We start from the raw sequence: 26634 nt of genomic DNA, 5'->3' as shown, positions 1-26634 counted from the left end.
ACTTGCGCTAAATTTGATTATTCTTATTCCGAAGATTAAACGCGCATTTCGACATTACCACGCTTCGTCGGCGAAATGGTTCACATTCTGTTACAGTCGCTGACAGCTAACCTTCCCCACGCGGCATCAAGATGTTGCCATCGTCTGCAGGCCCCAGCCAGCGACCCCGTCAGTGACCAAACATAATCGACGTGGTTTGGCGTAGATCAGTTCCACGGAATGCTGAGTTTCTTTGTTGTCTGGCCTGCACGTTCCCGGGGACGATGATGGAAGTAAAAATATTCCCTTTTTGCCGTTCCTTTTTGGGGTTCAACAGAAGCCCTTTCGTCCTTCCGCCGACTATAGCGCACGGTTCGGAAGGGTACCGTAGGGAGTAGACAACGGGGAAAGCAATCACGAGTCCGCGGATCCTTCCCATCGAATCCTTGGGTGTGTTGTGCACTACGCTCTCTCTCTTTATTAATCGCTCACAATCTCTCTCACTTTTTGTGCTCCTGATGGTGCGAGAAAGCTCCTCATCTAACGCAGTGAGAGCGAGCCGGCCGAGAGCCTCGGAAAGCTCCTGGTTTGACCTACTTACCATCGTGAAACTAACTGCTAGTCCACATTTTCACCCCTCACACATGCACCCCTTGCTCAACGCCCACCAAACGCTTGATAGTTCTCGAAGTAAATGTTGCAACCGGAAATATGGATACATAAACGACCGGTTTTGAATGGCCGGCAACCGGTACCACCACGGTTGCACTCTCCGGAATCTGGTACCATTTTATCACGGCGAGGTCAATGCACTTTCGCGACTGATTACATAAGCCGGAGATCGTGAAACGCGTCCCTTTTGCTGACGTCACAGGACGATGGAGACGCATGGTTTGTCATCTTTTGGACACGTTTTTTTTTAAAGGTTTCCGTTTACTGTTACCATTTATTATCTCAAAAGATCCATTTAAAAAAAAAGGGCTTATCATTATATCTATGTACATGCTGCCGCATACGGAAGGCTGTCAAATGTCGCTGTCTAGCTATCCACGAACGCTGGATTGGCATGGTCTTCATCGTGGTTTTGGAGAATGTTTTCAAAAATCTATTCAAAAGAATTAAGTAAAAAGCATGTTAGCAACCACGATAAGTTACATTCAATTCGCATAAAAAAGGCCATGACGCTCCGTCCACTCACCTGATCCATCTGGCACCGTGAAATCGTGTACCGTAACTGGTTCTCCCGGGCGAATCGATGTAGCTTAAGGAACAGTTCGCTTGCCGTCTGGACAGCACCGGCCGGTGTGGCAGTACCGTTACCATTTTCGGCCAACATAATCGTAACGTGACCGTTTTTGTGTGATTTTCCATTTTCCTCACGCCCACCATCCGCCCGTACCTGGCACACGAACTGGACGGAACCATTGTGTAGCAGAATGTCACGGGTTACGTTGAATTCACGCTTCACCACCTACGGGTGCGAGGGGTGGGTGGAGAGATGGTTAGTACCGACCTGATTCATTGCAACCCTTCAGCCTATGACCTACCCTTGTGAAATCGACATCACGTACACCCTCGAGGTAAAGTGTCACCTGGTAGCAATTACCGAAGCGTTCCTTTAACCGATCGGGCGTATCCACCGTAAGCAGATGGCCATCCCTCAGCACCGCTATTCGCTGACAGATACGATCGATCTCCGAGATGCTGTGTGACGTCAGCAGAATGGAGCGGTTCTGTGCATTCAACCGTTCGATCGTACGGTACACGATAGAGCGCGTAACCGGATCGAGATCACTCGTCGGTTCATCCATCAGGATAATCTCCGACTGCCCGAAGCAAGCGACGGCCACACACAGCTTACGCCGATTGCCACCACTCAGATTCTTCACCAGCACCTTCCGGTACACCTCCAGATGGTACTCGCTAAGCGTTTCCGTGATCAGCTTCTCGATCGACTCGACATTACGCAGCTGACCATAGAACTCAATCACCTCCTCGACCGTGAGCAGTGGATCGAGGAAATTGTTTTGCGGACAGTACGATGGACCGTGCTGATTGGGGGGTGGAGAAAAAATGGAATACGGATTAATCACGGCACAGAACTCGCACGCCTTCTTCGTGGTCTCCTACCTGACTGTAGAATGTGAAGCTACCACCAGACGGTAGCAGCTCGCCTGAAAGAATAGCAAAGATCGTCGATTTGCCTGCACCATTCGTTCCGAGCAACCCAAAGCACTCGCCGTAGTGCAACTTGAAGGAAACGTTCTTAACCACCTCCTGTCCGGTACTACCACCGCCACCACCACCACAAGTACCGTATCGTTTCCTCAACTGATCCACCGAAAGAATCTGATCGGCCGGCAGCGATTTCTTCTTGCTGCCAGTTCCATTGTGATCCAGTGCCCCGCTCGCCTCAACACCATTCAGCTGGTACACCTTTTCATTCGCCGATCCGTGCAACGCTCGGTTAGCTAGCTTCTGTACCCACTTGTACTCGATGGCCACATTCAGCAGCATAAAGATTACACCCATCGACACGAGTGCAATCAGATGGGGCTGCAGCAGATCACTGCCCAGCGGGGATTTGTACGAATCGATGTAATACCGCTTGAAGATCTCCGCCGTTATATAGTTCTTCGACAGTTCGATCAACCCATCGGCCAGCGCATGCTGCGGCAACACCAGGAACGCCCGGTTAAGCAGGTTACGGATCCGTTCCGATTCATCACTATCCCCGATCACATCGAACAGTATGACGATCGTGAGCGTGGCAAGTGCGGTGATGACATTCAGGCAGAAGATCGACATATTCGCAAAGCTGGCATCGGTGAAGAGCTTCTCGAACAGGTGGACCGCCGGAATGGCTGCGAAACCGTAGAACACTAACAGCAAACAGATGCCCTCGAGTTGCTCCCGGGCAACGTAAGCCGGCAGCGCGAACGTTTTAAACACGATCACCGCTAGGCCGAGTGCAATGAGGTAGATCAGTGCATCCCAGACGTAGGTCACGGTCCAGTATGTCAGCACATTCACTCCGGCCAGCCGTTGCTGTAACTTTTCACCCCGGACACGCTCACTCACGATGTACACCGAAGCACCGGCGATGACCATGCTGAAAGCTAGCAACATGATCAGCGAAATGCCCGCATCCGCAATCTGCTGTAGCCTGCGAAATGAAGGAGAAGTCAATGTTGTAACGTCCCTGACCTCACGCACCACGGAATGTCTTACATGGATGAGACGGAGAGTTCATCTTCCTCCACCGTCAGCGGATGGTTAATGGTGCGGATCGTAATGCTCGGATCGTCCAGTTCCGCCCGCAGAACGGCCGTATCGAGCAGGTTAAGCCAGGTCGGCATCGAGTGGTAACCCTTGTTGTTGTACCAAACGATGTTTTTCTCCCGATTGACCGTCACACCACCGTACCGGCGTTCCGTGAACTCATCGCTGGTCGCCAGAATCCATTCGTACGCTTCCAGTGAGGAGTTGAAGGTGAAACATTCACCAGTCGTGCCGTTACAGTGCTGCAGCAGCTCATCGACGATCGTAGCACGGAATGGTTCGGGATCGCTAGCGTTGGTATAAAACTCCGCTGCACCCGGGTAGAGTGCGGTCGAGAAGTTTACCATCTGATCGTGCTCTCCCGGTGGTCGCATCGTCATGAAACCCATGGCAATGATTTCAAAGATTGTCGGTAGTACGAGCAGACACACGAGCAGCCGGTAGTTGCGCAGGAAGTGCAGCAAACGCTTACGGAAAAGGGTCACCATCATGGGCACCGTACCGAGGGCCTTTGGCTTTGTCTTTGGACCGTGGAATCCATTCACCGCGTGCTGGCTGGTGCCGTTTCCATTGCGATGAATCTCGCTCTGCGGCGGATCGCCAGCGTTGACGGTGTTGAACATGTTGAGCAAATTTTCGTTTCTTATATCGAACGATTCGATCTGTCGGCCGGATCGCAGCTGTGGCAGATGTTCCAGCAGTGGTTCGATGCTGTAACAGATAAATCAATGGGATGTTACGATATTTTTGCTACTCGCCACCCTGTTTATGTGTAACTTACTTCAACACCTGACTATCGTTCGTCGAGGAAGCAATTTTGAAGTCCAGTTGATTCAGGGTCGCACTCATCTCATACCGTACATCCGGCAAACCATCGAGCAGCTTGCTGAGCTCCGCTACCGTCGCCGTACGATCCACCTCGGGCTGGGGTTTCAGCGTAATGCGCAGATAGATCGTGTTGGTGAACCGCTTCTTCAGGTCTTCCTGCGATTGTTCCAAGATTGCTTTACCCTGGCAACAGTAGAACGTTTGTTAGTTAAATGATCTTCAGTTTACTGTCCTTGCTAGCCATGCTTACATCCTCCATCATAATAATCTTATCGCTTAGACACTCGGCCTCATCCAGATGATGGGTCGCCAAAATAACAGCTCGATCACGGCGCAACGTTTGAATCAGCTCCCAAATGTACTTCCGTGCCTTGGTGTCCACGCTGCTGCACGGTTCATCCAGCACCACCAGGTTGGGCGATCCGAGGAATGCGATCGCAATGCATAGCCGTCGCTTGAAACCACCGGACAGATCGGACGCACGGTAGTGTGCGTACGGACCCATCTTAAGATTTTCCAACGTACGGGAAACCTCCGTATCGAAGCCACGCGTCAGCTTAATCCGTGCGTACAGTTGCAGGTGCTCCTTGGCGGTGAGGCTCGGTATCAGCACATCGTTCTGCGGGCAAAGGCCAATCTTTTCCGCGTTATTCCGGATGCCGGAGATGAAATCGTAATCAAGCGGCAGATGTACATCGCCAGAGTCCGGAAGCACCTGACCGGTGAGGAGTTTACTGTCAAAGTAAAGATAAACGACACATTAGCGAACGGAACTGATGGATAAAAGTTGGCACACGGTGCCGTTGGTTCATTACATGATTGTACTCTTTCCAGCACCATTCCGTCCCAGCAAACAGGTCACCTCGTCCCGCCGGAATGTTATCGAAACGTCGCTCAGCACCTTCTTTCCACCCTTCTCATAGCTTGCGTCCACGTTGCGCAGATCCGCACCGACACTCTTGTCCAGCCTAATGCGTCGCACCGTATGGAATGTGGTCTCATCTGTTGAAGACGATTAAGGAAGCGTACACTATCTGCCCCTTAAAGGTCAGTTCTTTCCCCTTACCTTGCTTAAACCACTGGTACAGGTAGCCGATGGCAAAGTAGATAACGGCATCGAGCAGAATCATCAAGATACCGTACTTGAGATCATTGTTTGCCAGATCACCCCGGAAGGCATTCGTAAAGCTGGCACCACGGTTCTGCAACTCCATGCGCATCACGTGCCGCCAGGCATAGCAAAAGGCGGTCGAAAAGGACAGGTTGGCGAAAAATTTACCGACCGCCGACAGTGTGGTGCCGAGCGAGATGATAAGAATGTACGGTAGGAAGGTTATCAGAAACAGAATAACGCTCGACACCGAACCGATGCTGGCTGAATTGAAAAACATCGAACACATGTAACTGCAATGGGGTGGGACAGATGGGAAAAAAACGTTCAATCAGTGAGCGAAACTCGCAGAGATGCGCTTCTTACGAACACTGCAACTCACCAGAATGCGATCAGACAAACACCGAACACGACCAGATAGCAGAACAGAAAGATTTGGCTCGAGTAGATGAGAATGTCAGCTTCGTACAGGATGATCAGCCCTATCAGAAACACCAGGCTCAGTTCGATGAACGTAGTGACCGTCCAGGCCACGGTTTCGGAGCCCGACTTCAAGCCCATCGCACGCATCAGCATCGAGTTGCCACTCTCCTTCATCCAGATCCGCTGCTGAACGGCCGACGCGACGTGCACAATTAGCGCAATGAAGTAGGCCATCTGTACTATCTGGGCAATGTAGATACCCTTCTTGAAGCTAAAGGGAAATGAACAGATTAACAACGGTACGGCATTCACACTCCACCGAGGGGTTCTTGCAACACTTACTCATCTTTGGTGTACTTCGGGTACGGGAACTGCTTCGTATAGAACTTCTCGTCCGCCACACGGTACGTCACCTCATCGGAGGCCTTTTTCTTGCCTCCCAGGAAGAGATCTAGGAAGTTGAATTGTCGCTTCTTTCGGCTCAAAATGGCCCCCGCTGTTGTCGTCGCTGCATCATTGGCCTCCGTTTCCGTTTCTTCTTCATCTTTAAAATCAAGGAAATCATCCAGAGCTGTACGATTGGCTCCCGCTCCACCACCGAAGCGATCTAGTACGTCTTGGGATACATTCAAACGCTTGCTTAGATCCGTAAACAGTAGTGCCAGGTTTTCAGTCGTCGTTTGTGGGCTTGGGGTGGTAGTACCGGGCTTCGTTGCACCATTCTCGCTGGCCACCGTAGTAGTATCGCCATCCGCATCAGTCTCATCATCGAGCTCATCATCAGCATCCTCGTCATCGCCATCATCCCCATCGAGTTCGTCGTCTAGCTCCAGCTCACCAGTGCCAGAGAGCGACGCTTCTTCATTCGGCTCACTTCGCTCACGATCAAACTTATGCTTCTTCTGCTGCCTTATGATACCCATATCGACCGCATGCTGGATCTGGACAAACCCTCGATGGTATCGCATATCCAGCTCGAAGCTTGCTTCGGGCCCGGGGAACCAAAACCGATTCCTAGCCTCAATCGTCACCGGTGTATCGTCCGTACGCATCCGAATCTTGTACGAGATCTCATTCTCTCCAAGCGCCGTATCGTTCTCGAAGAAAACCGCGGCAAAGAATAGCTTCTTGCGGTTCAGCTCGAACGCTCGATCCTCCAGCACCTTCTCGTTCGGTACCGGGATGAAACGATCGGCCGAGAAGCAATCGAATATGTTGGAAATCGTGTTGACCGCCTTGGCGACCGATTCATCGTTCAAGATCCCATTGAGGATACCCTCGATCAGCTCCATGTTCACATTGCCACCGGTCAGCATCTGCACCAACGGGCTCTTGGCCAGCTCGATCAGCGATTGGAAGCTTTCCCGTACGTCCTCCTCGGTGCGCAGCAGCTTCAAGGTAGTGTCCAGCGACCGGAAGAACGTCCTCAGTCGTCCCATGTCGGCGAACGTTTTGTTAGCCTGCAAATGAATCGAGTACGATGGTCAAACCACGAACGAACGAATTATTCAGTGAATAATGTTCTCTGCCCACTTACAAATTTCATAATTTCGTCATTCCGTTCGCTCGCCGGACCGTACAGTATCTTGCCCTGCAGGATCGGTTTCAGAAAGCGCCACGTGATCTTCCCATTGTTCGTGTTGGTCACGTCCAGGTAGAGCTGCTTGCAGTACGGCGTCGGCATAACGCTCAGCTCATCCTTATCGGGACCGGCGTAGTCGGGCGTGTACAGAATGTTGTCCACGAAGCGGATGTTATCGCTGCGCGGAAACGGTCGACCGCACAGAATGTTCCCCGAGTTCGAGAACGTCCGATCGTCCGAGAACAGCTGCTCGATGTCAAAGTTTTCGCCAACCTTCTGCCGGATGGTGGGCAACATCTTGACCAACCGATCGCCGTTACCTGCAGATTGAGCAGATGATCGTGATATGTTCCGTGGAAAGATATGTCATTAGTACTTACGCTCGATATCCTTAAATTTGCCGTGCGTTACGATCGTGGTAACGCTGGTGATAAAGTTCCGGTCAACCGGCAGGTCCACGATGGCATCATACAAAGCTTGATTGTCCAGGAAGGTTTGCACAATGTTAACGACCGGTGTGACGGGTGCATCGTTGAATTCCTCCGTCTCGGCGAATGCCTTCGGATCGGAACACTCGTTCTCGAAGGTACAGATGTAGGACTGGAAGAAGGGCAGTATACCGTTGGCCTGCAGGTGTCGCGTAGGGAACTGGCAGTCACCGATTGCGGTCGGTTGGAAGCGGTTTCTCAGGACATACAGTGCGACGAAGATCATGCACGGCCAAAGGTACTGAATGAGCGTCATCCACTGTAAGGGAGGAAAAATATTGTTTAGAACTCTGTTGTGAGCATGACGAGGCTTATACTAAAAATAAACACCATTCTCCATCAATCGCATTTTGCCAGGTTAACAATTGCACAATCTAACGATTAGTTATTATTAGCAATGAAGATAGCAGATTACCTCCGATAGTTACACAACATCGAGCTAATCTAAGTTGTTCCTTATCTCAACACGCAGTACAACTCTATCTGTTTACTAATAGCAGCGATCAAGAAGAGATGGTTAGCCAAAACATGCAGCCTGTGCTTGATTTGTACAGTTACAGTGTTAGTTTATATTCTAGCTGTGACACGTGTACATGTTTATCATTGTTGAGCAATTGTTTAAGAAACAAACAAACCAATTAATGGGGGGCTTCGGTCATTTCTTACCGAAACAAGGATCATTTTTGACGATTTTTTGTGACGTAACCAATCAACTTTATTCTTTCAAATGAATGGCATATCAAATTGCAACTTATGAAGAATATTTAATTCTATTTTGGGGAAGATTTAGTAAAAATTTCATCCATGGCATCACATTTAAGCAGTCGCGTCTTCACACAGATTCTTTTTGCAGAGCTCATCGTAGCTGCGTGATGGGTTATCAGAAAAATACAAATTGATACTTGTTTGAAAGATTTTAAGTTTACCTAGGCAGCCCCGTAAAGATTTTGTTGAATTTCTTATTTTTCGATTTTTCGCAGATTTTTGAAGATGAAAAAGTTATGCTTTTTGTCATTTTGCCTGAAAACACGATGTTTAAAAAAAGTATCAACAATTTTAATAAAATCTCGACGGGGACACCCCCCTTAATACTCCCCTTAGTGCTGAATAAATGAAATCGATTTTCTGCACGAATACGTTGATGCGTTAATAAGAATGATTGGCTGGTTGTAGCCGGCAAGCCAAACCGTTCTTCTATGATTTTGATTAGATTAATCGAGCCAATGAAGAAAAAAAAACCAGCGAAAACATAAACGGGTATTAGCCAATTATCACCCAAAAACCATCTGAACTAACTGATAACTTATAATGAGAATGGGGCAAAAAAAAAAACAGGAAATAAAAATCAGAAAAACGGAAACCGCAACTTTCTATTTCATCCGGTCCGTAGCGCGATCTTAGCGTACGCCCGATTGTAGATCACGCATGCGCACACGCAGCACTCATTAGTCAGAACGTAGAACGCACATCCCATTCATGACGAAGCGCAACCACCATGAATCATGCTGTGCGGTATCAAGAACCCCGGAGCCATCGTGCGATCGTGTAGCATGACATACATTCCGATCATTGAACCGATTAGGGGCTGGCAAGGCCCGCCGCCGCGTACATTGCGATTTCGTTCTATTTACGTTCCCGCAGCCCGCAGCGCCATGTACACTGATTGCGCAAAGCATCGATGACGCGTCAGGCCGTAGAAATGGCTCAGCGGCCTGGCTCAGCATAATGAGCTCATGAGGCTCGGTTGAGCATTCCGGTGTGGAATTTTGTTAGTCATCCTTCGGGTTAATCTAATCGCGGTTGATTAATTACTGTGGCAAAAGTAATACTCACTGGTTGTCGTATCCGGACGAGGAAATCCTTTCGCAGTAGGGCCCGTATCTGCATGCCATCGGCATGCCTGGATAGTTTCATGTTATCGCTTCCGTGGTTGTTCTACCAGTGGCAGCTCGACGATTGGAAGCAGAACTTGCTCGCGTTCACGTTCACCCAACAGTCCTTTTTTGGGGGTCACGAAACTACTAATGAGCGTCACGGCTCACTATGACCTAACACATCCAACTAACCAATGGCTGCTTTTTTTTTCGTTCGAGAAATGCGCCTTTTCACTTTCTTCACTTAAATTTTCGGTCCACACTTTTACTTTCGTCTCGATCGCGTCGTTAGTCACGTTGCACACACCACAAACAAACTTGAACAAAAAAAAAAACAAAAACGAGCTCGTCACTTTGCGTTTTTCGTTTTTGGCACTTTCTTTCCCGCCAGATGCGCGGCACGACACTGCCGGTGGCCGCCGCGGTTCGTCGTTAGACACGCACTTACCCCCAGAATGGGGAGCGGTTTTCGGTTACGCTCAATTTCAATTACTAAAGCACGCACCCTATTTTCACCGTTTAAAGGCGCGTCCTGGTGTTAAATGCTTCCGTGGTCGTTCCGCGTGACACGAAAAACCCCCCGCGGGGCCGGTGGTTTATAGTTCACTGTTGGTAGGGCACTGTTATCGGCTTGATGGCATGGAGGCTGCTTTTGTGAAACGAAAAAGAATTTGAAATCATCCCGTGATAACCAGAATCTAGCGCACTCCGTAGGTGAATGGCGTGAAGCACGAGACAGCCACGAGCTCGAATGGCTTACTTAATGCATTAATTATCGCAGAAAGCGAAAAACGAGCTAGCGGTGGTTGTCAGTCAGCCAATAGCCTGACCGACCGAAGGAACTGCAACAGGGCCAAAGGGAAAGGAATTTCGATAATTACACACTGGGAAACTGTCTCAGCACCACTCGCACTCGCAAAGAAAAATGGTGTATTGTTACCGCTTTTTTTCTTCCCGTGCTTTTTTTTCCAAGAGAGTCTTCAAATCTGTTTCCGATTAGAGGAGGGCACCGCTTCTAATGATGCGTTACGCTGATTGGACGTTTAGCTCGTTTACGAGATGGTTATGAAACGATCGCACTACACAGTGACTGCTATCTATCTCTCTCACCGGAAGTGATCGTATCGAGTGCACACACCTGGCGGGAAAACAATGCTTCACCAGATGTGCCCCTTATCGTTCACGGCGTGTCGGAGCACGTTGTTGAAAATGGACGGAACCTACGTCAATGTTGAGGATCACCGGGCGTACAAGTTCAAAATATTTCCTTTACGGTCCCAAAAACCACGTAGCATAACTACGTGCTGGTCACGCTTTGTATCTTTCACCAACAGTTGACCGTTCGCAAATGGCTGCTAGCGAGCGACGAATCCCGGGGTCTATTTCACCGCGATCGTATGATCGTATACGTCACACACGGTGATGATTCGTTTTGGATTTCCATTCATGTTGTGATTGTTGTGCGATTGAAACAGTTCCCAGAGGATCGCAGAGGGGGGTTTTTGCCATCATAAAATCATGGAACTGGATTAGTCACACCCGATTCCGTTCGGTTCAATTCACAGACCTTGGGGCCTTCAACTGGCGGGCGCACTTCGTTCGTTGCATATTCGATTCGTAAGTCAATCTTCGCAACCCCGAAGGCAGGTCCGCGGGGTCAGTATCGATCATCAATTAGAGGCAGGTCCGCGGGGTCAGTATCGATCATCAATTAGAGCAGGTCACGAAGCAGGTGCGTTCGCAAGGTGATCACCAAATTTCCATAAGAAATGACAATCACACAACGAGGGGGCAATACTTGATCGATGGAAACTTTTTTCCTTCTGAGAACTGCAACCGCACACCGGGGTGATCATTAGCATAATGCACTTGACGCGTACAGGCCGTAAGATCATTGGTGAGATTTGTGACAAACAAATTAATAAATCAAACATACAACTCCCGGTAAATAGTGGGGATAACAGAGTTAAGCAGCAGCAGCAGCAGCAGGCCATGATGAATCCATGATGATGATGACCTGCGCTACTGATGTGCCCCCCGTTTGTGTTTCTGATTGTCGCCGAGCAAATAGCAAACAATCCACCGTGAAATGCATCGCTTGGTGTCGTGTAATGGCGGTTATAAATCGTTCACATTAGAACGGTTTCATCCTTGTACCCTGCGAATCATTGCGTAATGGATGCCTTCCCCCTTCTGTTTGGTCAGTTAATCTCCGTGTAATTGATCTGATAAAAAGGGGGAAGTTATCCACGGGAACAGACGAGCGGCAGTAAGAGCGAGCGAGAGAGATATGCTAAAATGTCGTATCCAAAATCAGTAACCTACGGAACCGGTTCACGCCGAGTGACACGCTACGCACTCGGCAATTGCAGTCATTGCGTCGTCGTCGTCGTCGTCGTCGTCGTTGTGGTTGTGGTTGTCGTTACCTTATTTACCCACGATCGATTGCATGCACCACGGACCACGGGGGAATGCTCAAGGTTGCCAACGACGATGATCTACTGATGCCTCGGAGAACCATCACCGCTGGCCATCTGCTATACTGGCTGTACGGTCTTTCTTCTGCGTCATTCGCAAACCTGTTGGCCGCTCCTTCGAAGTCGAATTACGGTTCCGCACGGAACGCTATTGAGAGGCGAACTTCAAACATTGGAGTGCCCAAACGCTACGCCGATGCCATTTGTTGATCGTTGGAGAGGGTTTTTTTTTGAAGCATCACTCCGGTTGAGTTCAAGGTTAGATAGGATTAGGGCGTCGTAGGGGTGCTTCAGATCATGCTCATGATTGGAACCCAAAAGAGCTGCGTGCGTGCTGCGTTCACACCCTCCCCCCGGGGTTCCGAAACGGGTTCGTAGAGATATTCTAACGATTTCAACGAGCGTTCCATTTCGGAAGAGAGGAAACCGGTTCCCCAAAACACTTCACCGGAGATAAAATGGTAGACACTTTCGATATTCGGATTCCCCCCGCTTGGATTCCGCACGATGGCCGCAGGCTTTCGTTTTCCAGCATCACTGCCAAGGCGGAACTTATTGGCAATTCGGTTTCTATTTTTGTGCTGGCTGGCTGTGCGGGGAATTCCATGACTTTGTTGCTAATGATCCCCTAGAACTAGCTGCCTCGTGGAGGCACGGATCGTGCGATCTCTTGTTGTGATCGATGAGTAAATGCCTGCCACCGCGGTGGCTTCTTCTACTGCTTCTTGTGTGCGTCCAATCGAATTGCTTCCGAAGCGATTCGGGGTCGAACAGGTCTCGAGAATCTCGGGATTTTTTGTTTGCTGCCCCGCCACACCGTAACAGGTTAGTTTGAGATGCGATGCATCGTCCGGATGACGCTCTGGTGTCTGTGGAGAGCTTGCAGGAATCAATTACCATTACAAATGTGCGCCGGTCGTTGAAGCAAAACCATCCATCCCCGTCTCGGAGGACCACTTAAGTAATTATCGTCAGTGGAGTCGCGATGCGGTCGACTGGGTGGTTGGGTGGAATTGACGCAATCGTTTCGGTGCGATGCGATCCGCGCACATGGCACAACTGGCTGCCATCAAAGCACAATATTGATCGATTTATTTCTGGAAAAATATCCATTTTTCCGTGAAATAAGTTTCTCCCTGAGTTGTCATTAGGTGGTTCCCGATTGAACGATTGGTTTAAAGATTATCGACGTAAAAGAAGCACCAGAGCAAGCAAGAATCCTCTGGAGGTCATGATTGAAGGGCATGGCTCTAAAGTGTTTACACCCCTCCAGACGATACGTTCCGGTACGATACCGAATAGGATTGTTGTTTTTTCGGCAGCACTTTATCGCTTTTTTTCCCCACGAATCTGCGCAGGAAGTGGTGCGTAACAAGAAGCGGAACGCGGTTCAAGATTCTCGTAGCCACCTCGATGAAGAGCCATCAAATAACAAGACGCGCCATGCCGTTGCCATGGAGTTGTCATCGTCACGGTTCCATTGTTCCCTGCCCAGTCACCAAAAAGAATAACCACCATTTCAGCGCCGGGTAGCAGCAGCATGAACCGTGCAGGTGAACTTTGGTTACATCCGCATTCGAAATAACCAAACACGCTCATCCGCAACAAAATAGTAGCACAGGATGTACGCGGTGTAGGCTCATAAAACAGTGTCATACTTGTGCCCCCGGGGGAAGCGTAATGTCCACCGAGTGTGAACAGAAGTCGGCAACAAGTGACCAGCAATAGACGCGCTGTACAATTGTTTTCCTCCGGGCGTATCGTTGCAGCACGTTCTGGCCTTTATGCTGTTGTAAAGCGTGCCACAACCGAGACGACAACGAGCGGCACGTATCTTGGGGGTCTAGTGACCTCATTGCGCGGTACAGGAAAACCTTTTTGGACAATTTGGCGTGTTTGGTGAGTTTGGCAAATTGCACTTCCAAGTTTCTGGTTTATCAGCTTCGGTTCTGACCAGTTGGTGATGGAAATATATTCAATTATCAAGCGTAGAAACATGAGCAGCTGGCAGCGAGCAAGATGCTTTGGACAAATAATAGGAAAGGAAGAGAACTCGCCCAGAATAAGTGTCTCGTGGTCATGGTCAGCGAGATTCTTACATCTTCGGGAATGTAAGGACGGTGAGTAGATGAAATTCTTTCCGTACAGTCACTAGATGAACGAATCCTTCCGGGAGAGGACAACAGATTGGTAACAGGTTACTAAGAATATCTCGTAGCAACGACTTCACTTCCGCGGTACATCAAGTATGTTGAACCGCGAACTGTACGAAAATATACGTGAAATTTTCATGGTTAAAGAGACGAGTACCATAGCCAATCAGGAAGAATGGCAAACGAGCCAATAATCTTCTACAGAACACAACCCCAAGAGTGCTGGTAGATGGCCGCAAAGAGGCGGTACGTTCTTGAGGCAAGGACGAAGAAGGATAACTTCATTTTGTGCAATTTTCAGAATTCCTAGAGCAGCGATAGCGCACATCGCTTGTGTTCCGGGGAGGTGTAAGAGGAGCGAAATCCTGTTTAGTACTTGCCGCATGACGCAATGCAAACCCCCAAAACAACCAAGCGAAGAGCACCTTCTATGGAATGCAATCGATGAAAGGATCCACCGTGACAGTGCTGGCACTAATGTCCCTCCATTTTCGAATGTTCACTGGTTTGCGAACACGGCAAGAACGTTTAAACGATCCTGTGGCAGAGAAAACCAGTCCGTGAGATGGTGCATAACCGGCAACAGGAATACCAGGAATATCTCGAAGGAATGGCTCCTCTTCCGCGGTACATCAGGTAGGTTGAGCCGCAAATTGTAGGAAAATATTTGCAATTTTTTTAAGGTTGAACGGACGAGTGTGACTGTTGAGTGCCGGAAATGAAGTGCAATAAGCGAGCCAATCATCATCAGCAGAGTGTCAATCAGTATCCAACAGGCTGGATCGTTAAGCAGACCTGGAGAGCTTCCTGGAGAAAGGATCGATGTTGATTCGACCACCTGCATATGTTCTAGATGAAGCGACATTCAAATTGCCAAGAATTTGAACGCATGGCAAGGGAACAACATCTGAGAATGGTATTGCACCAGGAAGATGTGCTCGTGGATCGTTGGACCGTGATGGCATCGTCTGGGAATATTCCTAAAGTATGGACAGTACGTGATCGTGCAGACGTTAGTGGGAAGCATCAGCATCGGTGGATCCAATGAAGCATAACGCTCAGTATCAAGCATTACACGGTCTTCTGCCCTACAGCAGGGCATGGGTTTCGTAAAAATAGGTCACCAAACATTGTCCGGTCGGATGGATGGACCGAGCGGGCTCTATTGTTCTGCGGAATGGCGGAACTGTCTCGGTGGTCGCACATTAGTGATGCACTGTGGCAACCTGTGGCGTGGTTTACGATGACCACCACCAGTTGCCGTTTGCCTTCTGGAGAGCCCACTCATACCGACGACCACTGACCGGTCCCATTCAATCGAAGCGTTGTTGCTGGTTTGCACACTGATGAGTTGTCCGGGCTCGCTATTCGTCCACGAGGCTGCTGCTGTTTGATTATTCAACCGATGGATCCCACAAGAGCCACACCGCGTTCGCCGTGTGGTATGAGGGGTGGCCCGGTGAGTTAACATCATCGCGGCTCCGATCCGGCCATTACCGGCTGTTGTCGGCACGAAGCTTTGCGTGATCCGTTGGAAGCTCCGTATCGAGCTCGTCGTGATCGCTCCTCGTTCGCGTCTAGGTGACTTGCATGACAACGGTGCCACTTAGTAGGCGCAGGCAGTTATCAGAAGCAGGAAACGATGCGATTACTATCTACATGGACTCACGTGGAGAAAGATTGTCATTCTAGATGTTCTGACTGATTGATGTACGGACAGTTCGAGAGGTGCGGTGTCTGTCACATAATTGCCTTTAAAATGATCTGTTCCGCGTTTGCAAGAATTCCTCGAAAAAGTGAACTCTGTCGCTGTGGCGCCGATGCATTGTCGCGACAGCTCTTTGTTGCGAATCTTATCTGGAGCACATGTGGCCATTATTTGCACAGAATGGCACGTAGGCCACTGCAAGTCAGCCAAGGCACTGCAGCAGCAACGCACGTCGTTTGAGAGAACACGGATGACTTCCATCGAACGATCAAGATCCGCTTCAGTGGGACGATACTGGAATACCTTTTAGGAAAAATCCACAACCACGATTTTCTCACGGCGAGTGCAAGACGTCGATGCAAATAATGGAGTGACGGTAGCAACGGCACGTGAAGGTGGTCAATCGCTCACAGTAATTCCCACCTGTAGGAAAATGGTCGCTGGCCGGTTGATTGATGTAGCGAAAATCGAGAGGAAGTTCGTTTTCCCATTATTCATCCATAGGGTTCTGGAAAATTGACGAGTTTCCCCCCGGCATCATAAGCAGATGTTTAAGAAAATGCATTTTAAGCTCACTGCTCATCTTGATCTTAATGGTAATTTGCTGTTAATTTTAATTTTACCGACTAGGTCTCAAATATGTTCAAATTGTTGAATAGTAATTCCATTAACCAATCAAGCAGCAAAGAGAATCACGGATTAAGGAGAAGAATTGTTGAAAAGTAATCTGTTGACCAAGCAACCTATGAAAATAATAAACGTTATTCTTTTAGTTTCCCTGAATGTGTTTCCGTGTTTTCCGTAGCTCCAATAATTTCCCTGCTAGTGGGGATTTTAAACGGTTTTAAAGAGCTCTCTTCAGTCAATCAAATAAATACACGAATCAATTTATAATCTCGATCGATCGACGAGCGAATTGAAATGGTGATGAGGGCAATAAAAATCGCACAACGACATCGCCAGGTGGTTTATGAGACTATCACCGTCTTCTGCAGCCACTCATAATTCTACCACGGCATCGCATTCTAAATATTTACCCTCAAAAAAAAACTATCACTTCCATGTAAACACACCGTAGCAGGGATTGCGAAGAGAAGAAACGGTGGTCCGCGTTCCGTCCGAAGGGGGGGAGGTGTTTGCATTCGCACCGGAAACCCCTGCACCAGCACTGTAGGAAACTGGCCCACCCAACCGACCGCGCTAGACCAGTGGTGCACGCATTCGCCCATGGCACCGAGACACCAGCGCTTGAGAGGGCAAGATGCAAAGGAACGCGCTGGCTGGGCGCTGGGGTTGCGCACTCGCACCGCGCAAAACCGGTAAATCGCGCAACGAACGCAACAACGCGGACTGATGGTGTGCCTGGCCTGTCCTGCCTGGTCAGGTCACTGTCCGATATTGAGGAATCGGAGCGGTGGGGGGGGAGGGGTGGAAATTATAAAAATAGCAGCCTGCGTTTACCAAAAACCCACCCCAAAAACACAACGCGATACGCGACCGCGATATCGCAACACGACAACACCGCACCGGTGCCGGTGCTGGTGCCGGTGAATGATCCTGACCAAAGGGGACGGTAGCAGCTGCTGCTGTTGCTGCTGGTTGGTTGCTACTACGAGAGACCGAGGACAGAAACGAAATCGAGATGCGTTTACGTGCCCGAACGGGTGATCTGGGTGAAAAAAAAAACCTTCGAGCAAGAATGGTCCAAGCCGCGAACAGCTTGGACTGGGCTTACAGTGCTGGGTTAGTGGGCCACCAAAAAAAGGGATGACCCCCTTTTGTTGAACCTATAAAATCCTGCTTCTAACTCGCAGCGCACCATTACACACCGTCTAACGATCATCTGCGGAGCGTTCAATAAAAAAAAATGAAATGCTGAAAGTGAAACGCAGCACAAGGTTAGACTGCGCGGTGTGATCGTCAGCTGGAATTGTGATGAGATTTACGATCGGCAAACCCCCGGCCGGTCAGAATCACAGGTCCACGGCCTACTGGAAGTTCATGCTGTCGAGCGAGATGTTTACTCCCTACGATGATCAGGACTGGGGTGCTGCGACGCCGACGTATGAAGTAGGCTTTGGTTTTGTTTGGTTTGTTTTTTCCTCGCTCGCCGAAGGTTAGGGATGGTTCCGGCGGTGCCGCCATGATGGAATGCCATTACAAAATATGCGAACCGTTTGGGGGGCAGTGGACCACCACCAGGGACACCATAGGCACCGGTTGCGGTTGATTCGGATGTGTTCCCGTGGTGCTGGTGATGCCGACGATGCTGGTGCCAGTGTAATCATCAGTCCGAACTGGGCACCTCCCAGTCTCTACCCCCCCCCCTCATGCCTCCATCTTCGTAAAATGTGTGCCACATGTGTCTGCCGGTACACAGATTGCGCCGTTCGAGCACTCCGAGTGTTTAAGTTGCTTTTGTAGAAATTGTTTACGATCAGCCGATGGTCGAACTGATTGGATCGCTACCGCTCGATCGTGTTGTTGACTGCGTAGCGTAGTTTAAGTGTGGGACAGAAAATAGCAAGTGTGTCCGAGACGTACTACGATGGCTTGCTTATCTCCTGCCATGCGCGCTATGCTCGCGAGGAACGTATGTTGATGTTGCACTTTGCGTAAAAATACAGCGAAATAACGAGCACCTGATGATCGATTTGGTGCAAAGTGCACGCATGATCCAGTATGATATTGAGGCATTATGAGTTGGATGAGTTCATGGAACCACGATAATACATGACAACAGCATATTCCCTTGGTAAAAAGCTGATCTGTTCTGCTGCCGTTTGCACAACTGTGTTCTAATTTCGTTGTTTTGGGAACGGATTGGCAGAATCGCTTTACAGCCAGCTATCGTTACGATGAGGGGACATCCATATGATCGCCAAGGTCACAGATGTTGGATTCTCCGATGTAGAGAGTTCCAAAATGTGGCGAGTTTACCAATAAATGTTTGTCGCTAAGCGTGTGTTCTACTTATTATGTGTTTTACTTGTTACTGCCACTTCTAATACGGTTGTCATTTGGCATTGTAATGGATCGCGGTTAATGGAACAAACAAATGGATTGGACGGTCCATCGGTCCATGAGGTGACATATTTCCCCTTCCTTCACCCCTTCAAAAAGGATTACTATTCACCTTTTTTTCAATTTTTCGTCCGCTTTTCTGCGATTCACGATCATCGAGCAGCGATCTTGCTGCTTCACGCTTTCTGGTTGAGCGCCGGAGAGCGGACATTCGTTTCCGCAAAAGGTTTGGTGAAGTTGTACATTTTGAAACTGTGCTCGCCATCACCGTGTGATCGTCTAGGAAATCTATGTCGATGAGTTGATCGTTGTAGCGGGGCTATCGATTCGATACCGCTACTCATAAATCATGTCGCTCGGTCAGCGAATTTTGATTGTCACCTAATTGCCTTCCAATGGTTGACGTACGTAGCTCCGCGAGGGGGTGTTTGATATCAACGGCAATCTAAGCAACCGCAAAGCCCACACATCATCGGATCGATGGTATGCGATATTCACTTAACTCGCTACGGCCTACAATGTGTGCCTGCAAGTTGCAATTGAGGACATAACACCCGGGTCACTACGATTGTTTCCATAGCAATGGCATCCGTGAAGGATTTTTATCAGGTTATGGCCCAGTCCAGTCGGTAAATAGCGATAGTGTATCGCGATTTTAACAGGAAATACTTCTTGTAGCAGTCCCTCAGTGACACTAAAGAAAACAAACCCCAAATGGGGTCTAATGAGCGTAACGAAAAGGAGAACGATGGTGAAGATCGTGTGAAGCAATCCAACACATGCACACAAGCGGGCAACGAAAACAAATTGAAGAATGTGAAACGCGTGTGAGGTTCGAGATCGGAAGAGAAAGGTGGATAAGCGCTTACGGGGCGCGACCGCCGATCGTCGACCGGTAGATCGCTCGATCGCGCGGTACCGCGTGCTGCTCAGCTGATTGCAGGCGGGCTGAACTTGGAATGAAACCCGTTGGGCCTGCGTCTTCATGCAGCCCTAAAGGGTTGAGTGAAAAGGTTGCCTCTGCAGGTGGCAAGCCGAGACCAATACAGCGAGAAAGCGATCGCCGAGCGGACGACAAATGGTCGCTCTACGCCACGAGAAACCCGTGCTGCCCGTGGGGGGAAAAGACGACAGCGAGAGAGAGAGAGTGAAAAAAACAAACATTATAAAGAGCCACGAGATCGAATCGGCGGAGGGTTTAGCCATTTCAAAACAGGAAAAATCAAAACAGAGTCCACGCCAAGGGGAGTTTCCGAGCCGATCCGTGTGATCAGTTCCGTTGGTGTTTGTTGAGCGCGTTCGCGATCGCGCTAGGAAAAAAAAACTGAGGAAAATATTGAATTTAAAACACAATATCTAACGTAATAGCGGTGCTTTGGAAACGTGCAGCACGCTTGGACACCCGTGGTCCCGTTTTGCTCCGCGATGGCGCCAAAGTTTTACTTTCCCCCCTCGGCGGGGAGTGTGCACCGTCCAACGGACACATGGCTCGCAGAGCGAAAGCGAAGCCGCTAGCGAACGCGAAGAGAGGTGACACAACGCACACTTTCGATCCGGCTACTAACTGTTACACTGCAAGAGCCAGTGTTACATTTTTTTTTCTCTTTATCGCCCGTAATCGCGGCAATAATATGATTTTGTGCAGACCTAGAAACGTGACCAAGTGCATCGACCGTGCGATCGGTTTGGCACATTTCAGCCACCGGCATCAACGATCAACTCGCGATCGCGATCATCGATCTTTTCGGAGCCATTCACTCATAAGTCTCGCCACGCCCGCTAGCGAAAGCGTCCTCTTTGGAATGGATTTTGCACCAGACACCACTTCACAGCTTGCTTTGTCATCCGAACAGCGAGAAGGGAGTGAAATGAGGAAGCAGAGGGCTGGCCAAGGTTTCCACTAATCCACTTGCTGTATCCACACGGTATGAATCACTCTTAAATTCTAAAACAAATCAACATAGCGCACAGAACGGACCATCACCATCGCATCGTCTCATGGCACGAAGATCAGCAGCCTATAGCCGTGGTGAGCGGTCATTGGTCTGCCGCGGCCACGGTTAACGGCGCGGAAAACCGTAGACCCTAATAGCGTCAGCGGCAGCCCAAACCCCGTTGGGATACCTTTGGGGCTCTGCATACGCACGCACCTTTCAGCTAGACACTCGTGCACGTGGGTTATGCTTTGCACTCCCTCTCTCTCTCTCTCTCTCTCTCTCTCTCTCTCTCTGTCTCACTCACTGCCGCACTCTACGTTTCGAAATTACTAACCGAACGGAAGATGAGGATCACGTACATTAAACACACACAGAAACACGGCAGTCACGCCCGCACGATCGATCGAGGAGAAAGGGTAAACTGTGGGACTGGGAAAGCGTTAACACGACGATCGCACTCCGCTAGCAACCCGTTCGGTGTGAGGTGCTGCGGCCGAATGATCGTCGCGGGTATTGCGATCGAGCTGGGTACTCTAGCGAGCCCCCACCTGGCCCCCAAAGTGTCACGCTAGTGAGCGATCATCCACGCTAAATAACAAGGATCCCCAAGAGAGAGAGTGAGAGAGGCAGAGCGAGTGCGCATCAAAGACATGGTGCACGATCGGTGTCCACGAGTACGATCGCGTGCGCCATCGTCGCCGGCTGAGAGTGAGTGATCATCGAAATCACGATCACCCAAAGAGTGCCCGTTTGGGTCGCTTTCCGAGAGAGAAATCGATTAAATGATGCTGAAGAACCGATGAAGGACGATGATGTTCGTTTGGTAGATCATCAAATCTCGCGATGAATGAGCATATCTAGCATATAAGATCATCTAATTGGGTGCTTAAGGAAGCTGCTGCGAATAGAATTGTGACTAGGGCAAGTTGTTTTAAATTGAAATCCATCTTCTGCCACAGTTTGTTGTGTTCCGAGCTTCATTGCCATCTCACCATAGAAAAACCTTCGCTATTCAATGTTGAGTTTTTCGATTAGCGACTTTGATCCGTAATTTGATTAGAACCTCCTACCGAAAAAGTGCAAGTCTCTTCCACGCAGACGAATGTGGTTCAAGTTCAGCGTTGTTTTGGTGTCTTCGCGGGCGCTTGTTGCACATTCTGTCGATCAACGGAAGAGTCTAGTGCCTCACCACTTGCCTGGTAGTTATTTCGCACCCATTTTGTGTTAAAAACGGACCTTAAACGACAGTTTTTGCACCATTCTGCCTCCTCTAGACGACTGCACTCTGCACCATGCGGCGATGCAGTGACGAGAAAGCGGGAACCGGGCCATAAAACACCATCAACCGATTTGTGGTGGTTGATATTCAATCTAACCGTTTCCACACATCACTAATAGTGCCACTTCTCTCTCTCTCGCAATGGCGTCCTCATCCTCGTCACCATCAGTTTTCGGTTTAGTTCCGGTAATCGAGCTCTCATATTGCTGCAGTCCACCGGCTCTAGCGGTGTCAGATGGTGCGATCGGTGCGATGGAAAATGGCTGAACGATGGTTGCACCTCGAGCGTGACAAACGAGGCGGAAAAGTGGAAAAAGTGCACCCAGCATCCGAACGTGATGTGATCTCCGAGCCACTCACAATTGCGATCGTCGTCGCCGCCACCGCCACCGTTGAAATGATCAGGTGTCCAGGATCCGCGAGGAACTACCACCCGGGTGAATTGATCGAATTATGTGGCGTCACCGGAAAGCGAAAGGGAATTTAGGGCGGGGGGCATTTTCCATTTGGTGAGTGGTTGGATGGCACAAGCTGCGCTGTGGAATTGCATGCCATCTGCTGTATGATCGGAGCTTCGAATTATGTAAGATCGTACTCGAAGTTTAGCTGAACACGGTGAAGAGCAGAAAGGGAAATTTAGGGAGAGAGAGCCTGTTCTTGTTCGACCGGACGACCTTCAGCCAGGGGCCATTCTCGCAGGGTTGGGACCGGTTTTTGACGATGAGCCACGGGTCCACCGAACCGGACCAACAAACTGTGGCAACTTTCTCACCTTGCCGCTGCCGCAGGTCCTGGGTTGAGCGAAGTGCACTGCGATCAGTTCCGTTTGTTCCGTGAACCCCCCGCCCCTTCCCGGTGCAATTCACTTTCGTTTATTCCAGAACCAAGAACTGAAGACGTTCGGGTCCGAAAACCGGTTCCGCGGTGCCGGTTCATGAGGGTCACGAAGAGACGTAGCTCATCACGGATCACCAGCGATCGCATGATCAAGCCGGTCATGATGGTGCATAGCATTTGCTGTTATCAGAGTCAGTGGCTGTCCGAAGCTAGGAGGAATCTAATCGTAGTTTAGTGAAGTTGATTGCGATTTGAACGTAAGTTGTCGTTGCTTTTCATTTTGCAAACACAAAAAAAACGGAAAGGTAGCTACTCCTCCCCGGTATTAAGCTATTACGATCGGATGATAAGAACAGGAACTGCAACAAACTGTCTAATTAGCTATTGTGAATAAAACCATACCGTACCCGGTGCCCCGGTAAGGTATGATCGAGCACATGTAGGCAGCTTCTTCTTCCGATGATTTGCACGATCGAGGATCGAGCGTAGCCCGTGGTTAGTGGCTAACAGGCTGCCTCATCGTTAATCTAACGGCGGCCAAAGGTGATATTAGTTGTGGCGTCGTAGCCGGTCAGGCCTGCAATTTGTGCGCTACTAGATATTAACGACGTGAATCCTCGGAATTGATCGTGTCATGATCGATTGCGTGAGGATCAGATTAGTGTTACTGGACTTTGTTTGAGTGATATTTGTACAGCAACTCTATTAGTGGTGGGTTAAAGAAACATTTATTAACGCCGAATGAGAGATAAAGCTTAGGAGAGCATTGAAAAAAACAGCGATCTCTGCATGTGATCGAAAATCAGCCACGAACACGACTCAATGGATGCGTCTCAGGCGATCGAGCTGGCGGCAAGATGGCTCGCACTCGCCGTTCATTCAATCATTTCGAAGGCCTCAACCTCGCTGTGTAATTAATTAGTGTGACCTCAAAAGGCAATCTGGCCTGGTCCTGACGGGTGCCCTGAAATGGAAGAGGACCCCATTGCTTCGCGTCAGCGCTTGAACGCGCTGGTTCGAAGCCTACGGACGGCTGAATCCGATGCAGAGAACAATCAGCACCGCCACCATCATGATCCTGCCCAGCACCTGCGTTACCTCGTCCCACAGCACATTCTTATGCTCGAGCGTGTTGTAGTTCTACAATTTAGAAAACAGAGAGAACACAGATCAACTCCAACGTCTGTTTCGATGGTCTGTTAGTGCCCCACCGCTACTTACACTACGCTGATCCATGGCCAGTATGTAGCGAAGGGCGGGAAAGTTAATGGCCCGATTAAGCCAGCAAGTCGGTGCAATGGTGGCGCGCGTTCGCTTTAACCACAGATCCACCACGTGCAGGATGAGCGAGATGGCATAGAACATCAGTGTCAGTTGGAAGAAAATGTCTGCAATGAGATTTTATAAGATAAATGAGACATACTCCACTGGTGGCCATGGGGGGGGGGGGGGGGGGGGGGGCGTCGCAAAAGGTTTGTTACATATTTTCGGCACTCCCGTGCGTGGTACGATGATGGATAGGCTGAGGAACGATTTCAGTAGAATGATCAGTCCGAGCGTATTGAGCAGCAACCGTGTCCGACCGCCAGACACGAGGAACGAAAGCGAAATCAACAGATTGGCCACTGGAATGGAACGGTACGGTGGATTATTGTGCACAGTTCTAGGTCACCGCGCTACCGGTTACCAACCAGCGTATGAAGGATAGATCGCGGCCAAATGTATATCACTTTTTCGGCTCATTTGCATGTGAAGCTCGAGGGCCGGAAGTAGCCCGTATGGTGTGTTGCTTTGAGAGCTCTCTTGGACGGCCACACCGGTTAATGACCATTCGGATTGTTCAAATGCGATCTCGTACATCTAGGGAGCGAGTATTGGGTAGGCGGATTAGCGTAATGGGGATCGCCGAGGATCACGATGACCGATCATACATACCAGTGCGGTACTGTTCATGTGCAGCGGTACGATTCGATTGTATGCCACGGCATAGAGCATCACATTGCAGAGATTACTGTCGTACGGCCAGTGATAGTTGTCCGTTTGTGAGCAGTAGTTGTACCACGTGAACTCGTCTACATCGACCACCAGCAGGCCATCGCTGTGCACGTAGCAGGTGCTGAAGCTGCCCGAGAACAGGCTCGCCTCGAAGTACGGCATCCAGAGTACATCGCATTCTTCCACAACCAACCGAACCGCACCGTACTCCGAAGCGTTCCAGCCGTACCGAGGATCGTACCAGCGTAGACGCAGCATCCCGGACAATCCCACAATGTCGGTCATCTGATCGTACGTAAACTGCTGGACGTACAGCGTGGTGATGTTGATACCGGTAAACCGTTCCGGTGGTTCCGTCCAACGGGGCGTTTCGTGGAGCCGCTGGTGCAGCAACTCGTGGTTCGTCTTCACTATCTCCAGCTCACTGCCCACGATCGTGTCGTTGCTACCGGCCACCGGATTCTCCGGTGGACAGTCATAGAACCACTTGGACACTGCCGTTGACCAGCTCGAGAAGCTGACATAGCGTGCCGGATTTTCCCTCAGCTTATCCGACGTCGTCTCCATGAAAGGGACCTCAGCGGTCAGATTGCCGCAGTAAACTTTCACCAAACCGGCGCTGTCGATGCGGATGCGCACCGGAAGCGGAAAGATCGGTGATAAGAGTCCGGGATATTGCTTCGCTTTGATGCCACCACCTTTCGCACCCTGGCGGATTGTGGAAAAGCTATTGCCTCCACCGCCGAGAACTAAGAAGCGCAAGCAATAAACGATTAATAAACAGATTGTTATTTCAAAAGATCGCGTCCATGGTTTACCGATTTCCAGCGAATCGTTTGAGGCTTTTTCCTCCTGGCTCAGCAGTATGTGACCGTCGCGTGGACCCATGACGAACAGCAGCAGATCGACGGTCAAATTGCCATCTAGTGTGCCGTGATGTTCGAGTTCGTGCAGCTTGAAGAAGCTACGATAGTTGTACCCACTAACAGCGTTATACTGTTTGCATTTGTGCAGATCTGCAACCGATAGGGTGGGACCAAAAGAAAAGGGGCGTGGTGAGAAAGTGCTAAAGTCTAAAGTTCCACCGGATGTTGTGCCCTACACTCGAAAGTCACGTTGTAGTCCGTGTTGGCGTGGCAAACCGCCAGCATGGTGAGTAGAATCAAACATCGTATCCTCGATGCACCGACCCAGCTCATCTTTTTGATATTCTTATGAAATTTCACTCCGCAAAACCTGGCAGCGTTTTCAAGTTCTCCAATTTTCGAGTTCAGCACTGCACCACAGCGTATCACCAACTGAGCGCGGCCACTTCACCGCAAGAACCGGGCAGATACAGCATGTTCCCATAGAATGGGTGCAAGATTTATGATAAGAATTTCCCCGCCCTCGTAGAGACGCTGTCGGAAGAAGGCGAGTGAAAGTGTGATAGTCGGGTGCTTATCATACGGCATTTATGCTAATTTCAGAGCTCACAAACACCCACGGAGCGAACGAGCTCGTACGCATGTTATGTACGAGGTGGTATCGTAGGATTAACCAACCATGATAACAACTCCTACGTTCTACAACGTAAAGCCAAGGGTCATGGTGCAGCAAGTGCATTGAGCATCTATGGGTCCCGTTCGGGATGGTATGGTATAGCACAATATGGAAC

The 26634-nt window shown here is 49.7% G+C and overlaps 2 protein-coding genes across 7 annotated transcripts; both read right to left on the bottom strand.

Annotated features, from left to right (window-relative positions):
* Window positions 1-910: 910 nt before the first annotated feature.
* On the bottom strand, window positions 911-21384 carry LOC126576327 (glucosylceramide transporter ABCA12). Of its 6 annotated transcripts, XM_050237552.1 has the most exons (16): window positions 21201-21384; window positions 10016-10213; window positions 9527-9884; window positions 7586-7952; window positions 7161-7525; window positions 5966-7083; window positions 5583-5894; window positions 5156-5493; window positions 4905-5091; window positions 4340-4823; window positions 4043-4272; window positions 3211-3972; window positions 2110-3145; window positions 1527-2030; window positions 1178-1450; window positions 930-1084 (listed from the first exon to the last, which is right to left on the bottom strand). In XM_050237552.1, the coding sequence occupies exons 3-16, from the start codon at window positions 9605-9607 to the stop codon at window positions 1019-1021; spliced, it is 6123 nt and encodes a 2040-aa protein (XP_050093509.1). In that variant the 5' UTR covers window positions 9608-9884; window positions 10016-10213; window positions 21201-21384; the 3' UTR covers window positions 930-1018. The 6 variants fall into 6 exon arrangements, with proteins under 6 accessions (XP_050093506.1, XP_050093509.1, XP_050093508.1 ...); XM_050237549.1 differs by having other exon boundaries at window positions 911-1084; window positions 9527-10213; XM_050237551.1 differs by having other exon boundaries at window positions 9527-10216.
* A 2313-nt stretch (window positions 21385-23697) lies between these two features.
* LOC126575622 (neuronal acetylcholine receptor subunit beta-3) lies at window positions 23698-26260 on the bottom strand. Its single transcript, XM_050236410.1, has 7 exons — window positions 26080-26260; window positions 25796-25993; window positions 24918-25726; window positions 24674-24842; window positions 24464-24607; window positions 24204-24370; window positions 23698-24122 (listed from the first exon to the last, which is right to left on the bottom strand). Exons 1-7 carry the CDS (start codon window positions 26174-26176, stop codon window positions 24006-24008), a joined length of 1701 nt encoding a protein of 566 aa, XP_050092367.1. The 5' UTR covers window positions 26177-26260; the 3' UTR covers window positions 23698-24005.
* Between the last annotated feature and the right edge of the window lie 374 nt (window positions 26261-26634).

Source organism: Anopheles aquasalis, chromosome 3 (genome assembly GCF_943734665.1).
Source record: "Anopheles aquasalis chromosome 3, idAnoAquaMG_Q_19, whole genome shotgun sequence".
Taxonomy (NCBI): Eukaryota; Metazoa; Arthropoda; class Insecta; order Diptera; family Culicidae; genus Anopheles; species Anopheles aquasalis.
This window is presented reverse-complemented; position numbering and strand designations above follow the sequence as displayed.